General features: G+C 35.9%; 1 protein-coding gene across 1 annotated transcript; it reads left to right on the top strand.

The window, feature by feature from the left end:
- Nucleotides 1–156: 156 nt before the first annotated feature.
- On the top strand, nt 157–27,190 carry LHX8 (LIM homeobox 8). The gene is made up of 8 exons (XM_006831030.1): nt 157–240; nt 623–784; nt 4,638–4,759; nt 7,926–8,146; nt 8,811–8,914; nt 13,836–13,931; nt 21,192–21,375; nt 26,466–27,190. Exons 1-8 carry the CDS (start codon nt 166–168, stop codon nt 26,540–26,542), a joined length of 1,041 nt encoding a protein of 346 aa, XP_006831093.1. The 5' UTR covers nt 157–165; the 3' UTR covers nt 26,543–27,190.

The raw sequence follows: 27,190 nt of genomic DNA, 5'->3' as shown, positions 1-27,190 counted from the left end.
CAGCGCCCTGACGGTTGCACGCGCGGCGCGGCGCAGCGCGCAGGGAGCCTTCATTAGCCCGCCCCCCGTGCAGTGAAGCCAAAGACTCGGGCAGCGAGTGCCTGCCCAGAACTTTTCGTATCTGTTCTCTCTCCTCGCCCTCCCACCCCGCAGTGCCCGGGGCTCATGTCGGAGGAGTGCGGGCGGACAGCAGCCCTGGCGGCCGGGAGGACTCGGAAAGGCGCCGGGGAAGGGGGACTGGTGAGTGGGGAAGGGCCGGGGAAAGGACTGCGGGGCTTTGGAGAGGAAGCGCTGGACGAAGGACCGACGGGCCCCTCTGGGAGCTGGTGGAGGGAGGGTCTGGGGCGGGGCAGGGTGGGGTGGGAAGGAAAGTTGAGTTGGACAGCGCCATGGGTAGGGGCAGGGCAGGGCCAGGAATCGCTCCAGGTCCTCTAGGTCAGGCGTCGGTGACGCCGACGGGTGCGTGACAAAGCTTGGACCGGTGAGAAGGGAAGACTTACGGAGGGAGGTGGCCTGTGGGAAGAGAGGAGAGGCGGTGCGGGTACACCGGTGAGAAGGTGGGGTGCCAAGGGGAAGGAGGGGTCTAGAACTGCCTGCGACCGCGCCTCGTGGCCTCCTGCAGGTGAGCCCCGAGGGAGCGGGGGACGAGGACTCGTGTTCTTCCTCGGCCCCGCTATCCCCGTCATCTTCACCCCGGTCCATGGCCTCGGGCTCCGGCTGCCCCCCTGGCAAGTGTGTGTGCAACAGCTGCGGCCTGGAAATCGTGGACAAGTACCTTCTCAAGGTAGGGCTGGGCCGCGGGCGGGAGACGGCGCACTGTGGGAGCTCTGGGGAAGACGGGAAGTTCCCCCTCTTTCCACACTAGTTCTCCGCTCTAACAAATCGTTACACTTTGGGACAACTAATGAGGTGGCGAAGAGTGTAAAAAGGAATCCTGAGAATCTCCCCTGTCTTTGCAAAGCATCTTGTATGTGGCCTAGAAAGTACCCTTTACCAGAGTGGATGTACTGGACTCTGCCACTGACTTGTGGGGGGAAACATTTACCTGGGCTCTGAGTTATTACTTTATTAAAATCTTTGTATACCCAAAGTCACTGTTTTCTAGACACCCCCACAGCGCCTCAGCTCCAGCTCACTTAAAAAAGTTCCAGGTCGGAATGTTGGGTCAGCTGATTTCCCTTTGGTTATCTCCTTTAGTGAGAACTTGTAAAGTGCCTTAAATGATCATTTATGGACACATTTATTATTTTATTATTAATAAAATAGTCTTATGCCTCTGATATGCCTGATCCCATAAGCAAACCTTTATGGGATTGCATTTAACTGAAAAAAAAAAAAAAAAAAAAAACTAAAAAAAAAAAAAATGCAATTATAGAAATCCTCAAGGACAGAATAGAACTGCCACAATGAGTTTACAAGGCTGTAAATCTTTATGGACCAGGACTGCCAGTCTTTCTTCTGAAGAGCTATGGGTGGGCTCAAACACTGACCTTTTCATAAGCCTTGCTTGTTTGACTATTGTACCACCAGGGCTCCCAATGTCTTCTCAATGTTTGTTTGTTTTGTTTTGTTTTATAATGGAAGTCAAATGTCAAAATTTTGTTGTTGTCGTTATGAAGTGCCACCAAGTTGCTTATGACCCATAGTGACCCTGTATAGGGTTTTGGAGGAGCGGCTGGTGAGATTGAACTGCCAACGTTGCAGTTCAAAGCAACCTTGCAGTAATAAAAGCGTTTGGAATGAAATTGAAAGTTGAATGTCTGTCTTAAATTGTCTTACTTTTCCCTTAAAATATTGTGGGGGAGTTTTGGAATAGAAATTGCAAATCACAGTTATCAATATCATTGCAGTCAGAATCATGTTCCCATTCGTCTTAATCCTAATATATTTTTTTCAACTTCAGTAGCTTTTTAAAACCACTATTTAAAATAATGATGTCTCCTACACTAAAATTAGTAGTGAACCAATTCACTTTCTGTTCCACCCCCTATTCAGTTTTTCAAAAGGATTAATTATGTAGAGTGTGAGTTTCAAATAGGAAGTTTGTGAGTTTCTGTAAGTTTCTACCTACAGGTATAAAGCAGAAGTTTTGTTGGTTAATTCTTAAAGTTGGCAACTTAACATGGCTTTCTCTTTAAATCTGTATGCACTTTAGATTGAAGATTTCATTTTCAGTGCTTGTAGACATGCGCCTTGTCTACAAGATTTTGTCTATAGCTTCTTGGTTTCAGTTAGCTCACAATAATTAGCATAATCTTTAAGAATGACTCTGAATAGATAGGCAAAATATTTTTTTATAGCAGAGATGAACAAAAAAAGGTTATGACCAAGTGACTCTTACCACACCCTCTGCAATTGATAAAATAGTTAATATTCATCTTTTATACATTAATTATAGTCTGCATGTTTGTATCTGTAAAATAAGTGAGAAACATAAAGCCTTCCTTTGTAATAAGACTGAAGTATTTTATTGAACTCTTCTACATTAAACTATCTTTTTACCATTTCTTGTACATATTAGCATATTAGCTTTTACTGATGACCTGACATTATATGATTGTATATTGTTAAGTGCTAGCCGCCGAGTTAGTTCAGACTCATAGCATCCTGTATAAGGTCTCCAAGGAGCTGCTGGTGAGTTTGAACCACTAACCTTGCAATTAGAAGTTTGGTGCTTATCCTATAGTGCCACACCACTAAAGTCATGATTTATTTTCTTTTCTTTTGGTATTTTGATTAATCTTTCAGGTAAGTTTAAATTTGCTTGAGTCACTGGTAAAAAATAATTGTTTGACTTAGAATAGATACTGTTATTTGAGGGTCTGATCATATAGATACCATGTCTCAATAAAGATAAAATGGTGTTAGGATTGAAAAGTATGGGATGAGTTAGATGTCACTACTGCCCCATCAAGTATTCTAGTGCCCTGTTGTGTGCTGTTTGTTTATCCTGGCTTGGTCCTAGTTACATACTTAGGCTTACACAGATTGAATCAGTATCAGTTACCAGGGGAGATTTATATGCTTCAGAATCTTGACTTTTCACCTTTCTTTCCCAGTCCCTGGCAAAGAAACTGAAGACAAAGGAACTTTTTTTTTTTTTTTGTAAAGTGTATATAGCGGAAAGATAGCAAACCAGACATTAGGTCTGACTTTAGCAGAGTTAGAGATAGGCCATGCATCTAAAGGCCCTGAAGCCTGAATCTGCTCTTGCAGAAAAGAAAAAATCAAAATATAGGTAAGATCAAATACAGAAGGCAGAGTGGTATCCAAAAGAAGTCTATAATTCTAAATGTTATCACAACTGGGTTGTTTAGGAAAAAAATAGAGCAAAAATAGATGCATTATTTTCAGGAAAGCATTGTATTGTGTTAATATTTTTCTACTGTAGTTTTTCTTTTTAAAACTATTTCTTTGCTATTTTCTATAGTGATCTTGTAACTCTTTGATAGCAAGACCAAAACTTTAAAAATTTTTATTAATAAATTATCCTTTCATAAATGATTATATAATTACAATTAGTAGAACATTTTTCTTTCAGCTTCGTAAGTACCCTTTTTATATTTTATATCACAGAAAAACTGAGCAATAATTCTAATCAGATTCATTGAACAGCTAGCTACTCTTTATGAAATCTTGTAACAGAAGCTATATTTTGCAATTATTATTTTCCTATTTTAGACATTTATTTGGTCCATGTGTAGACTGTAACAAGTGATTTTGCATCGTTGCTGTTATCTCACATGCAATGTAATTGAACGCAAATCTAGCTCTCTGTCCATTGAACAAACTTACATACTTGTGTTATAGGCTAGTTCAAGCTAAGACACTTCTTCATTCTGGAAGGGTAAAGTTGTACTTATAGTACAGAGGCATCAATTTAAAGTGAAGGTAATTGTTATTTGTTACCTGAATTATTCCTATTTAGAAAGTATAAATTACTGTGTTTTTGTCAAATACCATTTTCTACTTGATATAAACAGAAAGCAATATTGGATGACTTTTAGAATAATTTATAATGAGTATTCATTTTTCTTCAGTATCCAAATCAGTTTAAATAACACTTCTTTGTAGATTCTACTCTTTCTGTATAGCTATTTAATATTAGAAGTAACTGGGTCTTCAGCCGGTGTCCATATTTAATTTCACCTTAGCAGTTTTTGTTTGTTGGAGAAATGGTTGCATGGCACACAGATAAGAATTCCTCTTACAAAGCTTCCCCCAATCCCTTCTCTCTCTTTATCTTTCTCTGACCAAGAAAAAGTTTGGGAAAGGTGTGTGACTCACCTTTCTTAACCAACAAGTTTCCTGGCACAAATAATTTAGTGAAAGAAAGAAAAAAACCCCACAAACTTGTATTTAGGATATGCATTTTTCCTAGGCTCATAGAGGTTCAATTTAAGAAGATAATATTCTAAATGCCTCAAAGGGATAAAAATGAAAAATGCTAGTGTAATTTTGTGGTTGAGATATAAAAAGGAGACTATATCCAGATGCATATTTATGTAAATGCGCCTTTAGGATGAAAATGTTTAGAACATGTGATAAAACACTAAGAGATCAAGGACAGAACTAGCATGATGTTCATAAGTGTGATATTAGAATGGTTTCTCACCTCACCCTGTTTCCCTTTACAGGTGAATGATCTGTGCTGGCATGTCCGGTGTCTCTCCTGCAGTGTCTGCAGAACCTCCTTAGGAAGGCACACCAGCTGTTATATTAAAGACAAAGACATTTTCTGCAAACTCGATTATTTCAGGTACACTGTGAAACTACTTATTCGTAAAATAGACCCTTCCAGTAATTATCCTAAAGACACGCATAGAGAATTTTATGTTTCAAATTTTTCGTTTTTATTTATTGAAACCCTATATTGTTAAAGTGCCATCGAGTTGGTTCTGACCCACAGTGAACCCTATACAGGGTTTTATTGGGTTTTTGAGGAGTGGCTGGTGGGTTTGAATCACAAGGTTAGCTCGCTGACCTGTGGTCCAGTGCATTATCCTGCAGCTCCACACGAGGACTATATAGTGGATTTGAAAATGAGAATGCTTCTATATTTCTTTGAGGTATGCTTTTTATTATAGCAAATAAAATAAAGCATGTTTTCCTTTAGCAATTTAGTATACTAATACTAATTTAAAATAGTGCTTCCACTTTGGAGGAGATGAACATATTCTAGGGAACCTTTTTTTTTTTTTTGCTGGGCCTAGATAAAAAATGAACTACAATATGGCTTATTGCGATAAAGTGCTTTATTTGGGAGGAAATGGTAATACAAAATAAAACCATTGAGGGGTAAAACAAAAATCAAAATTTTGTTCAATTTTTATCAATTTACTATATTCAGTGATATTTAGTTATAAATCTATGAAATGCCAGCAGTTTGGAAACTGTGATAAACTATATTAATTAAAAGAACCAGTATAATACATACACCAAGTGTAATTATTCTGCCTAAAAACATTTTGTTTCTTTTGTCTGTTCCTTGATCTTTGTTTTGTGGAGTTATATTTTAATATGATTTTGAATGTAGCATGTTCTCTGTGGCATCTCTGTATAATTGTTTAAACATGAAATTTCCTGTAGAATATAATTTAGTTCTTCATGGACAGCTGTCCAGAAATTAATATCAATCTTAAGCATGACTGTAAAAAATTACTGTATTTTTTCTTTATTTACACTTCCAAACAAACACCATTCATTGTGAAATAGGTAAATTAATATGACATAAATAAGTTTGTGAAACTAATTATATTGTTTATACTCCATTTCAAAAAGTGATCCCAGGGAGTTTAGTTATTTAATTGAATAAAATTGCTAAGTAATTTAAAGAGTCATCAAACCCAGAGTCCAATGTTTTTTAAAGTCCCAGAATTTTATAGTTACCAAAAACTTATTTCTCATCAATTTACTTTCCCTTTCTTCAAAAATAATAGCAATTTGCCTCCTCTTTCATTTAAGATATGCTAATTATTATTTTTATGGTCATTTAAAGCCCTTTGAAAGGTCTAGTTTTAAAAACCTATTAAAAGTTTAGTTCTTTAAAATTTTTGATAATTGCTTCGTTTTTCATTCTGAAATTTATTGTGATTGTTGTTGTTTTGTGCCAGTGAGGCATTTAGACTCATAGCAACCCTGTATAGGGTTTTCAAGTAGTATCAGGTAGATTTCAATCACAGATCTTGTGACTAGCAGTCCATTGCTTATCCTACACCACCACAAAATTCTCAGAGTTAAAATATATGAACTCAAGATGTATTAATGAATAGACACAAACACATGTACTAATCATAGTTGAACAGGGATGTCAGGGCAGGTCTGTAATTGTAGTAAGAGAATTGACTCTAGTCACTAAGATTGAGGAAAAACATCACATCTAGCTTTACATTTTGATAAGAGTAACTTCCAAAATGGTCTCTGGTAGTGTAGTGGTTATGAATCTGGCTGCTAATCTCACAGTCAGCAGTTTGAAACTCCCAGCTGTTTTGCAGGAGAAAGATGGGGCTTTCTGCTTCTGTAAAGATTTACAGCCTTGGAAACCCTGTACAGGACCACTGAGTCAGAACCAACTCCACAGCACATAACAACAACAAAATATATCTAAAAATTTTAGATATTTCTCTCTTGCTGTGGATAGCAATGTAATCGTTTTTACAATCAAAGGAACATTTCAGAGTTTTTCTTCCTCATTAAGGTGAAGAATTTATGTTCTACTCATCATTTGAAAGTGTAAGTTTAAAGTGTTATATGTTATATATGTGTGTGTGTGTGTATGTATATATATATATATATATATATATATATAGTTCAGTGTCATTGAAGGAGCTCCGGTAGCATGTAGTGGTTACGAATCGGGCTATGAACTGAAAGGTCAGCAGTTCAAAACTACCAGCAGTTCCGCGGGAGAAAGATGAGGTGTTCTGTTCCCATAAAGATTTACAGCCTCAGAAACCCTGTGCAGGGTCGCTATGAGTTGGAACCGATTCCACGGCACTTAACAACAGCAACAAGTGCCATTGAGTTGTTTCTGACTCATAGACATCCTGTATAGAGTTTCTGAAATTTTAAATCTTTGTTGGAGCAGAAAGTTTCCACTTTTCCCCTCAGAATGGCTGGTGGGCTGGAAACACGGACCTTGTAGTTCGAAGTCCTATGTTTATTGCATGTAACCACCACACTCTCATATATATGTGTGTGGGTATATGTATGTTGTGAAGTGCCATCGAGTCAGTTTCAACTCATAGCTATCCTGTATAGGGTTTCTGAGGAGCAGCTGGTGAGCTTGAACTGCCCACCTTGTGGTTCAAACTGACCTTGCAGTCCAGTGCATTAATAGCACAGCACCACACCACCAGGACTGTGTGTATATATATATATATTTGTTTTTTTGTTTTTTTGTTTTTTTTAAGACACAAACACACACACACACATCACATGCATACATATATACTGTGGAATTTTATACAGTATGTATGTACAATTTTCTAATCTCGAATTGGTTTCAGAAAATTAATATTTGTAAAATTAATCTTCATTTGGTATTTTTTTGTATGTATAGTTTTCATCTTAGAGTGTGTGTTTGTTTTGTATCTTGAATCTCTGTGAATATTTATAAATGCACTGTTTGTTGAAACGAGGGAAATTGAAATTCGTATTCCTTTTATTTTAAGAGAAAAAAATATCCAGTATTCCTTGAGAGTAAAATTGAAGTTTTGTTTTTAGGAATAATTTTGAATTGTGACTCAATTTCTTAATTGCTTAACATACTGACTTTTAGAAGGATTGAATCCTGTTTCATTTTCAACAGTTTACAATATTTAGGGTAATTCAATGAGTAACAGAATGTGTTACTTTAATCTTAGACTGATGAGTATCACACCACGCTTTAAACTCTTTGCCTCCTGTCCTTCTGTTTACTGTAGAAGGTATGGAACTCGCTGCTCTCGATGTGGGAGGCACATCCATTCTACTGACTGGGTCCGGAGGGCCAAGGGAAATGTGTATCACCTGGCATGCTTTGCTTGCTTTTCCTGCAAAAGGCAGCTTTCCACGGGAGAAGAGTTTGCTTTGGTGGAAGAGAAAGTTCTCTGCAGAGTTCATTATGACTGCATGCTGGATAATTTAAAAAGAGAAGTTGAAAATGGTAAATGTATACTAAAAATACCTTCAAGTATTTTGTGACTCCAAGGATAAAATCTATTTTTCCTAAGCTTACCTTAATGTGTTGTTTTTGTACTGTGTAATTGTGGTAAAACTCATTAGATACTCCAGTGTTAGTGATGGTCCCCATCTGTTTTTAACACTTGGAAGAAAAGTGGGCCGTGCATAACAGCCTTGTGCCATATTCTCAGACTGCAGCCTTGAATTAGGGTTCTGCTTTTCTTTATGTAATCACTTGTTTCCTTGCATCTGCCTTCCTGAGGATGAATTTAGATGTGTATACTTCTAACTTTTTGCCCTTTTGACTAACCATGCTGTTGTTAAGTGCCCTTGAGTCGTTTCCAACCCATAGCCACCCTGTGTAGGGTTTCCAATAAGCTACTGGCGGGTTTGAACTGCCGACCTTGTGGTTCAAACTGACCTTGCAGTCTAGCGCATTGTCCTGAAGTGCCTCACCAGGACTCCTAAATGGAATATTGTTTCCACAGTATATTTGTAATTTGTTTTAAAACTTAGCTCAAGGGGTTTAGCAACCAAGATATATACTGTTTCACACTGAATGAAAAGATACAAGGATTCTATTACTACATGCTTGCTGTGGACTCTTTTTAATTTACTAACATGTATCTTGTGTTTTTTAAATGCAGGTAATGGGATTAGTGTGGAAGGTGCCCTCCTTACAGAGCAAGATGTTAATCATCCAAAACCAGCAAAAAGAGCTCGGACAAGCTTTACAGCAGATCAGCTTCAGGTAGACATGACAATGAATTTATGATTTTGGAAGCCCCTCCTGATTTAAAAAAAAAAAAAGCTCCAACAATCTTCATACTAACTAAAACTATTTTTATGTTTTCTGAAAGGTTAGACTATACTTTTTTGTGTGAAAATTAATTTGGGGAATGTATTACAACCTTTTTGTTGCCCTAAAATGTTTATCCGTATTTTTAACAGTCATGATATAAACTTCAAGCATTGTTTCTTTGAATTGTTTCTTTGAAACATTAAAGTGGAAACAAAATGTTGATCTGTTCTGACTTTCCAATAAAATCAATTTAACCCAAGTAGCTATATTACTACATATAATTGTAATAATAGAAGACAGTATTTTGAAATTCTTAGCAGAAAAAGACATACTTTATGTGGGCCTATGGGACACTAATGTGTTGGTGTTTTAAACGAACTGCAATCAGCCTTCTAATGGTCAAGACTGTATGTTTTCTGAATAGGAAATAATTGAGTATACTTCACCATAACCAGGAACTCACTAGCTGTCTCCAATCAAGTAGACACTTTTCTTGTTTTTAAAGGGGTAGAGGGAATAATTTTATAATTTGATATTAAAGGTTGATTATGTCCCCTGAAAAGGGAGAGATTATTTTCAGTATAGCTACCCTAAATATAACTATGATTGTCATAAATTTGATTTATACAGTTTGTCAAGAAAATAGTTAAATAATTACTCCTTGCTTTATTTTTACGTCTACACATATAATGGTTCTTTCTGGCATTTTTTCAGATAACGAAATCACGTTTTCTAAAAGATTAATGTGGCTGAGGTATTTGTTTTATGTTAAGGTAAAGTAACATTTATTGAGCACCTACCATGTACCAAGCACTACTGGGTGCTTTATACACAGTATCCATTTTAGCTTAGATTATTTATGCAATGTTGACAAACGAATTAAAGTATTTAAAAAAAAAAAAAACACACACACACATACACACACACACACACACATAATGTTTAGAGACCTGTCAGTATTTAAGATGAATAAAATAAAGGAATTTCAAAAGAGAATTTTTACTTTGAGAATGCTTAGAAACAAAACATTGACATTACATAAAATTTCCAAGGAACTTGTGGCATTGAAAAGCAATCTAGCAATAAATATGAAACCATTAGAGAAAATTTCCAAGTAGATGACTATTTTAGATTTTTTAATATAGACATAAAATACAGAGTCAGTAATAAGTGAAAGATAGGTAATTTGAAGAAATAATTCTATTTGAACCTGCTTCATTGGGTTCTAATGAAGATCACATAAAGTTTTAAGTTAAGAGATACGAGTTCATGTGGAAGACCAGGCAAAATCTCTAGTAGCTAAAAAGTGTCTGGGTTAAAGTATAATCCCTAAATAAATAATAATTTTATAATGGGTTGTTTCCATGATGGCCTAGCTATAATTACAACATTGATAACTTTTAATGGAAAAATTATTATTATTAAAGTTATAATTGTGAGTTTTTGAAACTACTTTACATAGATATACAATCTTATGTAGGGAGATAATCAAAGATACTAGCTAGATAAAAAAGGATGATAATTTGTTGAGGTCTTCATATGCAAATTCCCATGTCAGGCGGCTTATTTTCATTATCTCCTATAACTTCTGCAGCAATTCCTTAAAGTGAGTAATCTCATCTAAGAGGTACAGGAACTCTCCCTCTCAAAATAGAATGCCATACTTCCGAAATCCTTGCATTTTATGGTCTTTTCATTTTGTATGGTCTCCCCAAGAGACCATGTATAGAACGGAACCTTAACAAAACTCCACTTACGGAAGCAGCAGCTAAAAAACAGCAAGATTCTGAATCTTGTAGATAGCCTTATAATTTTAAATTGTAAACATGCATACAATATTTTAGTCATGGCTTATTGTGTGGGAATGTGATATGAATCATAAGTTATTTAAAATGTTTGTCAAAATCATAGATTAAAAAAAAAAGAAAGCAGAAGCGATATGCTTTCAAAGCATACTTTCATTTGCTCAGTATTAAATTTGCTCAGCATCTATTTTATGTGAGGAATGACTGAAACAAATAAGACACAATCCTCAAGGAGTTCTTTATAATTTAGGAATCTGGGATTGCTGTGAGTTAATTTTTTTGTCAGACCCTCTAATAAATCAGGCAATGAACCCTCATTGTCAAATTGTCTTACCTGGAAACAGAATGTATTCAAGTAATACTTGAATTCAGCAAAACAATAAAATGCTCTAAGTGAGTGAGTGAAGACTATTCATAAAGTAGCTGTGTAGAAGAGGGAGATTTAAAATGGAAGTAATTAATAATTTCCCAAAATTCTTGGTTACAAACTTAGGAGAAAAGAATTATTCTCACAGGATGTGGTAGAAAAATATTTTGAATATTGTCCTCTATTTGCAGAAGTGGTATTTACAAAGTTCTGCAAATAGTGTGATTTCCTTCTTGTAGTTGGGAGGTACTTACTCAGTTATTATTATGTTAAGCACATCAAAGTTAATAGATGCTTTCACCTATTTTCAGAGTGAGTTAATTGTTTGGCTGTTGCCATAGGCTCCTGACAATTCAGGTAGACCTTCTGGCCTTTATAATGACAAAGGTTTACTCATTGCAGAATTTTACTCATTGACCACATTAGAAGAGCTGAATCAAGGATTGGTGTGAATTTCAGTAGTATTAGTAACTGGGAAAAGTGAAAATAAGTAGAAATTAAAAGGAGTTTTTCTTTGCAACCAAAACTTAAACACTTTTAAAAAGGAAGATCAGTGAGCACATCTTTTCTTTCATTATATCCCAATTCAAAATGATCAGTGTTTATTTAAGTTTTGCTTTATTCCTTGATGAAACATTATTCCTTGATGAAATGTGATTTGGTTCCATTATTAAACTTTTGAATTTCAAATGCATTTGTGAAAAGCATGTTTTTTTGGTTTTTGTAAATGATCAATAATGACCTTACATCAAATCCCTAAATATCTGATCACCTTTTTTCTTTGGGAAAAAAAAAAAATTGAGGGACATATTTGTTTAATGTTTTATGTTCTGGGATGTTACATGCCCAACTACATATAACACAACTCTATAAACTTATGAATTTATTAAAGTAACACATTTGGAGTAGTAGAAAAGGAAGAATAAAGTGAAATGAGCAAGCTTACAAACTTGCAAGCTGACTCTGTTTACTTGTAGAGCAAAAATCCATATATGCTGCTACAGTGAACATGTAAACATGATTCAGCTGGATAAAATGCCAGGAATACCTTAATCTAAGAGAGTCACTAGTTAGAGATAATTTAGCTTAAAAATACATAATTTGCAAACCTATTAAGATTTTCCAGGACAGTACTGGCTGTCTTCTACACACTGTCTTCAGATTTTCCTCACATTCTCCATGTTTATTCTGTTACAAACTCTTAAGTGCATACTATGTGACAGGAAGTGGGATGTTAGCTCATAGGGATACAAATACAAAGAATAAAATGTTCCCTTTAACCTCAAAGAACTCACATTCTGATGCGTAGAGAGAGACTTTCAATGTGCTATTATTTTATTATCCTATGGCAAATGCAGGTGTGAAATAGTATGAGGGGGCTTCAAAAAGTTTACAGAAAAATGGAATAGAATGATAATGGAATTTTTCTGTGAACTTTTTGAAGCTTTCTCATATGGGGAGCATAGTAGAGAATACTATTCATTTTGCATGATGGAAAGGGTTTAGAGGCCAGATGTGTTAAAGTCTTTAGGTAGGCTGGTTACCACTCCCTTCTTGACTGTAGAAAAGCACAATCATGTTGGATGCCAGAGCCTCCTCCCAATTCTTTGCATTTTATAATACTTCTCCCACTGATCAACTTTCAAGAGGTAAAATTCAAGTCTCTTGCTTGATTCCCATAGTGACTCTCTTTCTGAGAATGTCCAAAGCTTTTGACATATGCTTGTATTGTTTTACCCCCACCCCGGGACTTAGAGACACATACCTCCTCTTTCCTGTTTTGTGTTATAGGTAGTTACTGGAATGTTTGCATCTTTATCCTAGGAAATTGACACCAGAGGCAGTTTTGTTTTTGGTGTTGGTTCTTTTAGGGGTTTCCCTTAGCGTATTACTATCTCATAGCATTTAGCATAGTGTTTCAATCCAAAGGATCACATCAGAATCACCTACAAGCTTTTTCAATGTTCTTATTCAATGAGGGTGATGGCTGTCTCTTTTTAGGGACCCAGATACTTCTTTGCCTACATCAAATGCTCAAAATAATTAATGACAAGAGTCATTACAATAAAGTGGGATCCATCTGTTGAGATGTGTACTATTTGCAGACAAATAAAGATTGTATTGAGCACTGGTGTGTTGCTGTAGGAGAGTTCAAACTCACCAGCCACTCTTGGAAACCTGATTCAGGGCTGCTATGAGTGGGTGTCAACGTAATGTCACACAGCAACAACTAAGATTGTATTAAGGGCATGTATTGTTGTTGTTATGTGCCGTGGAGTCGTTCAAGGGCATTTGTTAGGGACCTTGAAACTCTTTAATTCCATAAAGTTTAGAGATTAATGTGGTATGTTCTTTGTATTTTATTAAGAATTCTAAATACAGGCAGTTTTTCACAAAAGTGACAACTTGTATGCATTTGGGAGTTGTAACAGTAGAAGAAAAGAAAAGGTGAATGTGTATTTAACAATGTAGTTGAGAAATGAGAGTTTATAGTGAAATGTATTTTTAAAGAACTAAACAGCACTGTGTGTAAATGTATGAAATATGCATTTTCATTTATACATACTTCCCCATAATGGTTTTTAAGTAATAAAATACAAGTATCTCACTTTCTCGTGCATGTCTTCTCTCATGCATCTTCAAAATGCAGAAGACTGAGCTTATTTTTAGCTATTTACTACCTACATTTTTTGAACAGGTTATGCAAGCACAATTTGCTCAGGACAACAACCCAGATGCACAGACCCTCCAGAAGCTAGCAGAAAGGACAGGCTTGAGCAGACGTGTGATACAGGTGATTATTTTAAAGGTTAACCAACAAGGGTACTAAAAGTGCCAATTCTAGGTCGTTATAAGTATGCATTGTTTTTCTTTCTGAAAAAATATCAAAAAATTTTCCATTTTAGGTTCCTTCACAGTCTAAATCATTTTAAAAACTTATAAGTACCTTGTTTGGGTTGGGCTGTTGCAACTCTGCTAACTGATTCTTAGCACATGTTACTTCATTCTAGTAAATTAATCAGCCCCAAGATCCTCAGGCTATAAAAAAAAAAAGTCAACTGTATTTCTAAACCAGATCTCATTCTGATCCACTGCTATTTCTGCTTGTCTATGATTGAGTCCTGGTGTGGTGGTGTGGGGTAAAGGACTGGACTTCAGGGTTGGTTTGAACCACAAGACCGGCAATTCAAAATCACCAGCCACTGCTCAGAAACCCTATGCTATGATTCAGAAACGACGGGATGACACTTAACAACAACAATATGATTGAGTCAGTGAGTGAGAATGTGTGTGTGTGTGTGTAGGGGTTGTTAGGCACTGTAGAATAAGCACTGAACCACAAGATCAGTTTGAACCGAAAGACCAGCAGTTCAACTTTATGAGCTGCTCCTTAGAAACCCTATACAGGGTTGCTGTGAGTTGGAAACGACTCATTGGCACTTAACAACAACAACAACAGCATTTGACGTGGACATAGTAACAGTCAGAACCAAAGACTGGACCTGGTGCACAAGCATCATATGCTGACTTTTGGGGTGAGTGGCATTGCTTTCATAAAGTGGTGGCTAGCTGGGTCAAGATGTTAGATTAGGAAAATGGAAAATGTTTTTTAAAGTGATACTCAAGGTTCAAAAAAGTTTAAGGAGTAAAAGCAAGTAATCATAATCAGCAAGATAAAATCCAGTTGTGGGGAGGGGGTGGTAAAGTGCCCTACATTGTATATTTCATATTTCAGTTGTTAAGTTTGGTGGTGGGCACCACTACAATTGCTGTAGAGTTGTTTCCAACTCAGACCCCATGTATGTCAGAGTAGAATCGTGCTCCGTGTGGCTCTCAATAGTTGATTCTTCGGATGTTGGCCTGCAGACCTTTCTTCCAAGGTACCTCTGAGAGAACTCAAACCTGCAACCTTTGGTTAGCAGTCAGGCCATTTGTACCACCCAGGGACAGGCATTTATTATTCAGTAAGCCTGCTGTAATTAACAAACCATCTATATGGAAGTAAATATGGTAAGGACCTGATTGTACTGCAGCTGCACTGTAGACCTAGAATATCAGAGGTTTTGTTTGACTCTCCAGTATGCTGAGGCTTTCTGAGGAGGTGAGTCCCACCAGTCAGCACCTCAGATATGCAAGGTGGTATTGTTTTTACTTCACAGTGCCAGATTTTAAAGAGAGATGACAGGTGACCACTCTGAAAAGGCTGAAAAGTCTTCAAAGAAAGTCTCCCAAGATTGTGAAAAATCTAGAAATGGTGTGCTCTATTAAAGCACTAGGGGTATCTGGAGAAAAGGTTAGCAAATGATAAAGGAAGGTCTAGTAAGGAGCTCTGGTAGCGTAGTGGTTACAAATCGGGCTGCGAACCTTAAGGCCAGCAGTTCGAAACTACCAGCTGCTCCACGGGAGAAAGATGAGGCGTTCTGCTCCCGTAAAGATTTACAGCCTCGGAAACCCTGTACAGGGTCGCTATGGGTCGGAACCGACTTGACGGCACTTAACAACAACAACAGTATATATAGAGTTGTTGTTAGTTGCTATTGAATCGAATCTGACCCAGGGTGAACCCCATGTGACAGAGTAGAACTGTTCCTTAGTGGTATTTTGGCTGTAATTTTTATAGAAGTGACAGGTCTTTCTTCTGCAGAGCTCCAGATGAGTTCACACTGCCAACCAAGAACTGCAGCCAAGAACTTTACTGTTTATTCTATCAGGGCTTTTACATATACAGACTAGGTATCTAAGATATGGAAAGGACTGTCTTGCCAAGAGCAGAATTAGGACACTGGAAAGAATGTAAGAAAAAGCACATTTCATTAAGGATAAATTTTGTCAGCACAAGAAGCTACAAAAATGGCATGGGTGCCATTGGAAGTATGCGTTTTCTGTGCCTGGAAGTGAACCTTCCTCTACCGGGAGCTGCAAATAGTCCTGTGTGAAGGTACTTTAGATGTAGCGGACTGAGTGCTGCTTCTAAGACCTCGTTCACTCAGTGGCAATAACTTCTGCAAGCAAGTCAGATTCATGACTTTTATGTTTTCAAAATTATTTTGAAGTTCCGAAATTCCTTTGAAAGTATGGTTGGAAGCAAACGAGAATAGAGGGCGTTCTGAGAGCTTTTTGTAATATTTAGAAGTACAATTTCTAGGTATTTAAAAATCCATTGCCATCAAGTTGATTCTGACTCTCAGAGACTATATAGGACAAATTTGAATTCCCCCCATAGAGTTTCCAAAGCTGTAAATCTTTAAAGAAATAGATTGCCACATCGTTCTCCTACAAAGCATCTAGTGGGTTTGAACTGCCAAATTTCAGTTAGTTGCCAAGCATTTAGCCACTACACCACCGTGGCTCCTCTCTAGGTATTTAATTCACCAGTATTTTGAGGATGTTAACTTGGTTCTGGTGGCAGTAGTGGCTCAATGATAGAATTCTTCCCCCTTGTGCAGAAGACCCAGGTTCAACTCCCAGGCAGTGCACCTCCTGCACAGCTATTATCTGTTTGCCAGTGGAGGCTTGTGCACTGCTGTAAGGCTGAACACATTTCAGCAAAGCTTCCAAACTAAGATGGACTAGGAAGAAAAGCATGGTGATTGATTAAAAAAAAGAATGGATAAACCAATGAAAAGACACAAAGATCTGATCCTCAACTGAGAATGTGGATGGCACAGGACTGAGCAACTTTTGTTATGTTCCATTATGAATGGGGTGCCATGAGTCAGGGGCCAACTGAATGTCAGCTAACAACAGCCTTTTACAGTATCTTTAAAGAATTAGTTACTGTGATCACAAAATAGTCATCATAACCTCTCTGCCTCAGATTCCTTCCTAGAGTTTGGAAGACTTCTAGTTAGAAAAGTTGAAAAGCTTTGGTTACTTGACCATGATTCTAATATGTAAACCAGGTTACCCAAAGATTAGGGATAGGCAATAGCCAGATACCCAGAGGCACTCTTACTTTTATTAGCTAATATGTCTAGTTAGTGAAACATAAATTCCCAGCAGATCATTGTCACACTGAAATCAAATAAAGAGGAGCCATTTCATTGTCCTTAACACTCTGTATCCAGGGACAATCACTGTTCACATACTCTTTGAGATATGTGAATTACGAGTTGAGCATCTTACAGAAATAGAATAAAGGTATTGTTGTTTCTTTTAGTCACTGTACTAGGAATACTCTTTCACATTAGATCTACATCATTTTTATAATTGTATACATTGAACATAGTACTATTTAGTTTCCAGTTTTTATTGTAAACAGTGCTGCGGTAAGCGACATTGTATGTGTGTATACATATACGGAGTGCTGGTGATGCTATTGCTAAGTGCTTGGTCATTAACCAAAAAGTCAGCAGTTTGAAACCAACAGTGACTCTGCAGGAGGAAAGACCTGGCTTCTATAAGGATTACAACTTGGGAAAAGCTATGGGACATTTCTGCTCTGTCCTATAGGACCTTAGGAGTTGAAATTGATTTGATGGCATATAACAATATAAGTACTCATGTCTGTATATGTGTTTATATGTATATATACATATATATAGTGGTTATGTTTCATGGAGTGGGTTCTGACTCATAGCAACCCTGTACAGGGTTTCTGAGGCTGTAAATCTTTCTGGGAGCAGAAAGCCTCATCTTTTCCCACAGAACAGCTGGTAGTTTCGAACTGCTGACCCCGAGGTTAGCAACCCAGTTCATAACTACTACACTAGCAGAGGTCCTTACATGAGTACATACACGTACTTATATATGTGTGTCTATGTTATACACTTGTTCAGTTGCTGACAACTCCCTGCAAGTGAGATAATTGAGTCAAAAGACAAAACTGTTTTATAACTCTTAACTGATAGTATAGAAATTGTCCACCAGAAATTTCATACAGATTTTTTTTTAACCTGTAACTGTATACAATAAAGTTCACCTTTTATCTCAGCCAACATAAATCTTAAATACTGTTATTCTTTTACACCATTCTCAGTTTTGTTTATCAATTTATATGTTTATCAACTTCTACAGTTCATGGAAAAATAGAATGGAATTTTCCCATGAACCTTTTGAAGCCCCTCTTTTATGTTGATAGACATTTAGACTGTTGCTACCTTTTGGCGATTGTGAATAGTGTTCTAATGATCATTTGTGTGTTAGTATCAGTTTTCAAGTTATAATTTAAAAAATTGTCTTTATCCCATTTTTCTTTTGGATTATTTCTTTGTCTCCATCTTAAACAATTTTCATTATGGATGTTTGGAATCCTATCATGCTAAACTTCCTTATATATCGATTTCCTTTTTTTTTTTCATAGAGAACTTTTATAGTTTTGTGTACTCCAAATACTCAGTCTTTTTTTTTTTTTTTTTTTTTTAATAGTTTTGGCCTTTGTTATGCTTCTTCATCTAGAAGGCATACCAATTTTTTTGTTAATATTTATGGCTTTAATTATTTACACAAAAACTTGATGTTTTGATTATACCACATGGCTGAGATTTGCTTTTGTTTTTTCCTCCACGTGATAGGCCAATTTTCCCTAAATTATGTATTAAGTCATGATTTTCCAACAATTTAAAATTCTGCCTTTAATACACTAAATCTTATATTTGATTCTTCTAGCTGGATTTTCTAAGGGATACATTTTATAAATTAGTTTTTCTTTGAGTAGAATATATACCTGGTCTTTTTTCAACATTTGTAATTTATGATTTAGAACTAAAAAAAAAAATTTAATGTATCATTCAAAGGAGGAAATTTTGACTCTTGTTGGAGATTTTCAAAATAGAAGGAGGAAATTTCAAATCATTGAGAAAAGTCATATGAACATTTAGCTTTAACAAAATCAGGTCAAAAATGATTTTGTTTTTTCTGATGTCTGGAATCCTCAGCTATTTTGGCTGTCAGGTTACATAATGCTGTGTTTGCAAACATCTCTCTGCTTGATTACTTATAGATTATCACTCCAAAGAGCTATTTGAATTAATATTAAGGTAATTATTCTGCTGTTTATGTTACACCTTCTTTGTATTTATTTCCAAAGTCTAGCATTCATTTTTTGTTTTAAGCTAAAGATGAGATTAAAAACAACAACTAAAATAACAGCAAAAGGTAGGTTCATCCAATATTTAGTTTACTGGAAACACAAAGATACTTTGAAGAAATTCTGGGTAGCATAGTACCACATGTATTAGGTGATATGTAGTTCTGTGGTCCGGTAGTTCACAAGTCTCTAGGCACCGTCAGGTGAAAAAGCAAGTGGCTACAATCCCCCCTTACAAACTGGAGGATGTGTGAGTATGTCTGCTTGACTGGGTAGGTCTGGTGGCAGCAGTGGCACAGACTGGTCAGAGTCTGTGGCCACAAGTGTGGGTGGAGTCTATGGATCGTGGTTGTTATGGAGATGTCTAAGAGCCTAACTCCCCATAGGATGGGAGAGAAGATGGTGACTGCCACTTCTTTTCCATAATATGCCAGAGTCATAGACTGAAACAATTCCTAGTTCCCATCTTCCAGCCACTTGCTCAGGACTGCGTACCCTGCTTAAATCATGAGTTATCATTATTTTTATTCCTTTAGTCCTGAGAGTATATATTTTGTCAACCTTCTATTTTTGAGCCAGAGGTGTATTATTGAAATAAGGTCAACATTTTCTTATGGGTTCTTTCCTGCCTTTTTCTGCTTCACTTTAATTAGCCTTTATTGACCTGTGCTATCAAGTTCACTACCTACCTACCAGTCCTGGACAAAGACTTATGTCCTTGACTTTTACTCATTCTCCCCTGATTCCAAAATGTTCTCAGCCTAACTCCTTAAAAGATTTTATCCCTCAAGTTCTCTTTCTTCTCATGACACTGCTATCAAATAAATGATATCATATTATTGTTAGGTGCTGCTGTCAATGCCATGTGTATAAAGTAGAACTGCTTTATAGGATTTTCAAGATTGTTATCTTTTGGAAGCAGCTCACCATCCCTGTCTCCTGAGTCACTTCAGATAGGTTCAAACTATCAATTTTTTGGCTAATTGTTGTTACTGATGTTTTTAAACACAGTTGAGTCAGTTCAGACTCATAGCAACCCTGTGCAGGGTTTCTGAGGAGCAACTGGTTGGTTTGCACCACCAACCTTGTGGTTATCAGCCTAGTGCTTATCCAACAGTGGCACGCCAAGACTTCTTTGGCTATGGTATTCAAGTGCTTAACTGTTTGCATCATTCAGGGACTCCACAGCTTTATCTAGTAGAAGGGAATTCAAACACAGGTAGATGAGTTATTAGAAACATCGTGGGCAGTCTCGCCTTCCCCTGACCTTGATATTAAACCTGTTTCTTTTATTTCTATGATAGAGTAGACAAGCAATTGGTTGGTTATTTACATTTTGTGAACTGTTTCACTGGTGGATGTCTTTGGATTTTATTCTAGTTTAGTATTACTGGGTTTTTTATTATTATTTTTGTCCTTATTATAGGCCTAGCCTTAACATGCATCTTAGGGAATAGCCTATGTATTCACTAAGAGAACTTGAGCTCAGCAGGTTAAAAATGTGACTGGAATAGCTGAATCAAGAGGTTTGTAGAAAGCTTTAAGTTCTCAGTAGGGAATTTAATCATTTGAACAAGCAATTGAAATAAGTCCCACAGGTGTCTAAGAATTCATTTAGTAGATTTAAAAAAAAAGTTCTGATTAAAAGGTGTGGGTTTCCCCACCCCTACCCCCCACCCCCATTTTTCGTTTTGTCCCAAATGTCAGTAGTAAAACCAAGGAGATTTTCCTAGAATTTTTAAGCTTTTTTTTTTTTTTTTTTGGAAGAAGCTGGTTTTAGTATGGTTTCAGCTTTTAAGTAAATTCACCAGAGAGTTGTTATTTGAGCAAAGACAATGACTATTGTCACTTACTTGTGCCTAAGATGTTTTACTTCTGTCTACAGAACTTTAAAAAAGGTTAGTTAGATTTATTCTGGGCTTATGCTGTGGAATAATTGAGGTCGCATGCTGTTATTAAACTGAGTTGGTAATGTGCTCAGAAGCTGGTATATGACATAGCTGCATTACTTTTCTCCCCCCTCAGGTATGGTTTCAAAATTGTAGAGCACGCCACAAGAAACACGTCAGTCCTAATCACTCCTCCTCTGCCCCAGTCACAGCAGTCCCTCCCTCCAGGCTGTCTCCACCCATGTTAGAAGAAATGGCTTATTCTGCCTACGTGCCCCAAGACGGGACAATGCTAACTGCGCTACATAGTTATATGGATGGTAGGTATCCCAACATTTAACAGCTGTCTCCCAAGCAACCAAAAACTGATAGCATCTCATACTAGATATTGATAGGACATACATTTCAAAATAGTTCCACAGTAGTAGCTGAAAAATATTGTGGGAGGTTGCAATAGGAAACTAAGCATTGCTATTTTTGTGAATACATTTTAAGGGAGAAGTTTAACACCCACTTTACAGCTAAAATATAACAGTGACTCTTAGTGCTTGACTTGTACTTTTATTTATTTATTTATTGTTTTCACCTGATAAATACGTAAATAATTTATTTTCTTATGATCAGAGACAGTAGTAACTTCACACTCAGATCTTTGAATTGGGGTTTGCTGAGTTTGTTAAACATTTTATTGAAGGAAAACATAAGAAAAGTATACACATAATAAGTATACAGCTTGATGATTTAATAAACTGAACATATCCATGTAAATACTACCTCGATGAAGAAGTAGAATATAATTAACATCAGGAAGCCTCTTTAATGCCCTTTATGTTGTGTGTCATCAAATAAGTGTCCACTAGTCCTAGACAAAACGTGCTCTACAAACTCACCAACACTTGGTTGGTATAGTCTGACTTTTTAATTTTAGCCAATTTGACCAGTGTGTACTTATATCTATTATTTTAAACATTGCCCTAGCTTCTAAACAATGTTTTAGTTAACTTGATTTAACTTTACATACATTAATCCATACAGAATATACACTAATATATTTCAGTTCTTTCAACTACATGGTGCTCAAGATTCTTCTACAACAATTCTTGAAAGAATTGTTGTAAAAAATTCCACTGTAGTAGTAATCATAATTTTTCCATCTTATGTTTGATAGGCATTTGTGCTATTTCTACTTTTGAGCTGATTGAATATGCTGCTTTGAATATTTATTAATATATGCCTTTTGGTGCACATTATTGCTCTTTGGCATGTACCTGGAAACAGAATGTAGATCATATGATACACATATGATCAACTTTAGTTGTTCAGGTGCCATTAAATTGATTCTGACTCATAATGACCTATGTACAACAAAGCAAACACTTGACTCTGCCCTCCTTACAATCATTGTTAAGTTTCATTCCATTATTAGCAGCCATTGTGTCAATCCTTCTCATTCAGGGTCTTCCTCTTTTTCACTGTCCAAACATGATGTTCTTTTCCAGGGAGTCATCCCTTGTGATAACATGTCTAATGTGAGACAAAATCTTGCCATCCTCACATCTAAGGAGCATTCTGTATATACTTACTTCTTCAGGACAAATATGTGTGTTATTCTAGAAATCCATGATATACTCAGTAGTCTTCACCAACATCATAGTTCAAAGGCATCCATTCTTCATTGTCCAGCCTTTGCATACATATGCAGCAATGGAAAATATTATGGCTTGGATCAGGCACATCTTAGTTCTCAAAATGACATCTTTGCTCTTGAACACTGTAAAGAAGTCTTTTTGCAGCAGATGTGCCCCAGTACAACCCATCAGTTGATTTTTGACTGCTGCTTTCATGGGCATTGATTATGGATCCAAATAAAATGAAATCCTTGACAACTTTAATCTTTTCTCTATTCATCATGATGTTGTTCATTGGTCCAATGGTGAGGATATATATATATATATATATATATATTTTTTTTTTAGGTTGAGATGTAACACATAATGAAGGCTATAGTCTTTGATCATCATCAGTATCTTAAGTGTTGTCAGTGCCATCCAGTAGGTTCTGACTCGTAGAGACCCTGTGTAGGTTTTCCAAAACGATAAATCTTTATTGGACCAGAAAGTCTCATTTTTTTCCCCCCATGGAGTGACTGCTGGGTTGAACTGCCAACTTTGTGTTTAGAAGTTCAGTACTTATCCTACAGAACCACAGAGTTCTCAGTAACTTTAGTAGATACTGCTAAACACTTTTCCATAGTAAATGAACCAGCAGAGTATGAGAGTTCAAAGTGTTTTCCTATATTTGCTAACATTTTGTATGGTTTGACTTCTTAATTTTAGACAATTTGATGGATGTGTAGTGTTATCTCATTATTTTACTTTGTTCTTCTCTAATGTCTGGTGAGGTACTGAATATTTTTGCATTAGGTACTCTTATATTCTCTCTTGTGAAGAGTCTATTCGTGCTTGTTGTTTGGTGAACTGTTAGCATAACTGTGGCCTTTTCCCTCCCTTGATTTGTTTTAGGGTTTGATATATTACTTGTATAAATAATCATTGTTTCTGAATATATGTGTTCTCCTTTAGAAATTTTGTTTTACCTTTGACATTTAGATTTAAAATCCTTCTGGAGTTGAATTTTGTGTGTGATGTGAGATAGGAAACAAGACTTTTTTGATGTGTTGATGGAAATACCAATTTCCAAGCTTTTCTGTAGTACTATATTTATCACATACCCATATAGGAAAGGGCTTTAAAAAGTTGATGAAAAAATTCTACTATCTTTTAATTCTATTTCCCACAAACGTTTTTGAAGTTCCCTTCTGTACTCTATTCTGTTCTATTGGTCTATTTATTTATCCTTGTACTAATACCTAATCATTTTAATTATATAGATCTATAATTCTTGATGTCTAATATTTTTGCCTACTTTCCACTTTTTCCAGATTGTATTGCCTATTTTTGAACTTCTGCATTTCCATAAATATTATCAGCTTGCCAATTTCTGCAAAAAAAAAGGAAGAAAACTATTGAGATTTTGATGCAATCTGTTATATTAAATACATAGATCAATTTGTAGGGAACTATCATCTTAATATAGCCTTCCATGCCACGTACATTGTATGCCATTCCACTTTTTTTAGGCCATCTTTAAATTCCCTTTTATATTTAGAATTTTCTGCATAGTGATCTTATACATGTTTTGTTAGGTTTATTGTAGTATTTGTTTTAATGCAGGTTGTAAATGGCAGTTTCTTTGGATGTAAGCATTTAGGTTGGCACTAAATATTTTCATTCAGCATTTTCAGTGTGATTTTATTGTCTCTGGCTTCCATAGTTTTTATTGTTTTACATATGGTAGCTAACTGATCTGACATAATTTAGGCTTGGTCTTAATCTTGCTCCTTTGAAAGTAAATGTCTTATTTCCTCTAGCTTTTTTATTTGTATTTAGTTTTAGACTTTTACTATCATGTACCTACTCATGCTTCTGGAGTATATAACTTGATATATTTTATCATGAAAAAGTATCAGCTTTTGTCTCTTCAACTGTTGTTTATGTCCTCTTGCTTTCTCAGACTCTAATTACATATATATTAGATTTTATTGCCATTTATCTCTAGTCTCTTAACCTCTTTTCCAAACTTATGATATTCTATGCTTTAGAGAGCTCTGGTAGCGTAGTAGTTATGAATCAGTCTGCGAACCTTAAGGTCAGCAGTTCCAAACTACCAGCTGTTCCGTGGAAGAAGGATTAGGCTTTCTGCTCCCGTAAAGATTTACAGCCTCGGAAACCCTGTACAGGGTCTCTATGAGACAGAACTGACTCCACGGCACACAACAACAACAAGGCTTTAGATACATTATTTTTATCTATATTCTAGTTCACTAATTCTCTCTACATACAAGGAGGCTGCAAAAAGTTCCATTATGTTTTAACTCCATTTTTCCACAAACTTTGAAGCCCCCTTGTCTAATCTGCTGTTTAACTCAGCCACTGAGTTCTTAAATCTAGTTACTACATTTTTCAATTTTAGGATTTCTATTTTATTAATTATACAGTTTTCCAGTCCTATATCTTATCATTTTGTTTCTAAACTAAATTATTGTTCTATTAATTACAGTTTTACCAAGTTTATACTTGGTATGATAAATCCAGTATTTATTTGATAACTTCAATATTTGGATTTCTAGTAGGCCTGATGTTCTCTTAGGTTTTCTTCTTCTTTTTTCTTTTTTGTTAAGTCCACGCACATACATAGATATATATACATGTATACATATTGCATTACCATTGTTGGGTTTGAAAAACTAGATATAATTGTTTGTGGCTTTGGACAGTACTTTCTACCAAAGAGGATTTCATTGTAGCCTGACAGGGATTAAGCTAGGGGAAGATCAGTTAATCCAGTCAGGCAATAGCCCTCATGAGAACTGATGTATTTCTCATTTACTACTCCTTGGATTTATCCTTTTGGGGTCTCAAATAAAAGCCCAGATGCTTTACTAGGCCTTCTCTTTTTCAGTGAAGTCAGATCTTTTATTCTTTCCTTTCCCCCATCCCCATGCCCAATTACCTCCCAGAGTCTAACTCTTGAAAAGCTCTTTTAAACTTCTCAGTTTCTCAGGAATTCCTTTTTCTTTTGAAACTGTAACTCACCTTGTGGGGCAAAGTAGTCTTGTTTTTTTTTTCTTTTCTTTTCCTTCACTTCTGGGACTTGACTTTGCAAGTTCTTAACTACTTTGGTGTTTTTTTATGACTCCAAGTAGATTTTTTATTTAAATTTTGCCCAGTTTTTTGCTTCCTTCCTTCCTTTCTTTCTTTCTTTTTCTCTCTCACACTCTCTCTCTTTCTATCTCTCTGTCTTTCTTTCCTTCTGAGAAGCAGAATTGGTCTAAAACAACATAGTCATTAATAAAATTGGAAACTTAAGTTTGGTTACATAAAAAAACGTATATCATTGCCACCATTTATTTACACTCACATTATATATGGGTAAGTTCATATGAGAGAGACTGGTGTTTTTTAATAGTATGTTGAGAGAAGAGGCAGTTAAGCATTATTAACAAATGGGAATTTATTAATACAGACACCTTGATGTTAAAGCTAGGAACATCTTTATAGGTAAAGTTTTTCACTGCAGGGTAAAGTGCAGTGAATGGGGTATGGATGGAGGACATTAAAGATGGTAAAACTTACCCCAAATAAAGATTTTGGGGTGAAACCATTGCTGCATTCTCATTTCATCTTATATTCACTATGATGAATGAGTGAATCCTCCTGCTGAGGTTTGTGGAATGAGGGCTGCTTTGGTGCCCTCAGTTATAATGAGTAATTAAAGTACATTGCCTTGGTTTCTTTTTGCTTGTTTTAAATTCCAGAGCTGATCTACAAATTTTTTTTCTATTTTGTAGCTCATTCACCAACAACTCTTGGACTCCAGCCTTTGTTACCCCATTCAATGACACAACTGCCAATAAGTCATACCTAATTCCTTTATTCAGGGATAGAAATGATAAAGGATATAAATTTGTCATCTGTTATATATAAAATATCATTGAAAGCTATTAATGTTAATTTTTTATTTAACATCCAAAGCATTTCCAACATCATATTGCTGCCCAGGTATGTATCTATAGTTGGCCTGCAAGACACTTTTATTGATTCTTTTTTTTTTTTTTCTTTTGGTAAAATTTATGTTTACAAGAAGAAAACAAAATCAAAACTTTTTTTGTATTGTCTGGAAATAGTTCACTCTAGTGTGTATCTGTTAATTTATTATCAGAAGAGCACTTTGCCTAAAAGAAAGGACTGACAAGTGTGCAAAATGTTTACAATCCTTTGTGAAATTGTAGTTTATCATTAGTTTGTATCTGTAAGTTATTGTTATAAAATATTACCTGTATTTTTTGTTATATACAACTTTATACTTTGAAGCTTGTATCTGTGAATTTGCAACTGAAATTTATTTTGCCAATGTTTTCTGAATGAACTGAATAAAGCTTCTGTTGTAGCATGCCATGCAAACACATTCTTGTGTTTGTGTCTGATATGTTATGGTTGTAAATTACACTATAGTTTAATAAGCCTACCATTTTAAGTTTATTAAACATTTTCCATTCTTGTGTGAAAGTTTCAA

This window comes from Chrysochloris asiatica, unplaced genomic scaffold (assembly GCF_000296735.1).
Source record: "Chrysochloris asiatica unplaced genomic scaffold, ChrAsi1.0 scaffold00002, whole genome shotgun sequence".
Classification (NCBI taxonomy): Eukaryota; Metazoa; Chordata; class Mammalia; order Afrosoricida; family Chrysochloridae; genus Chrysochloris; species Chrysochloris asiatica.
This window is presented reverse-complemented; position numbering and strand designations above follow the sequence as displayed.

Coding starts and splice junctions, on each gene's coding strand:
- LHX8 (XM_006831030.1), top strand. CDS start 166: ATGTCGGAGGAGTGCGGGCGGACAGCAGCCCTGGCGGCCGGGAGGACT. Junction 241..622: donor GCGCCGGGGAAGGGGGACTG/GTGAGTGGGGAA, acceptor GGCCTCCTGCAG/GTGAGCCCCGAGGGAGCGGG. Junction 785..4,637: donor TGGACAAGTACCTTCTCAAG/GTAGGGCTGGGC, acceptor TTCCCTTTACAG/GTGAATGATCTGTGCTGGCA.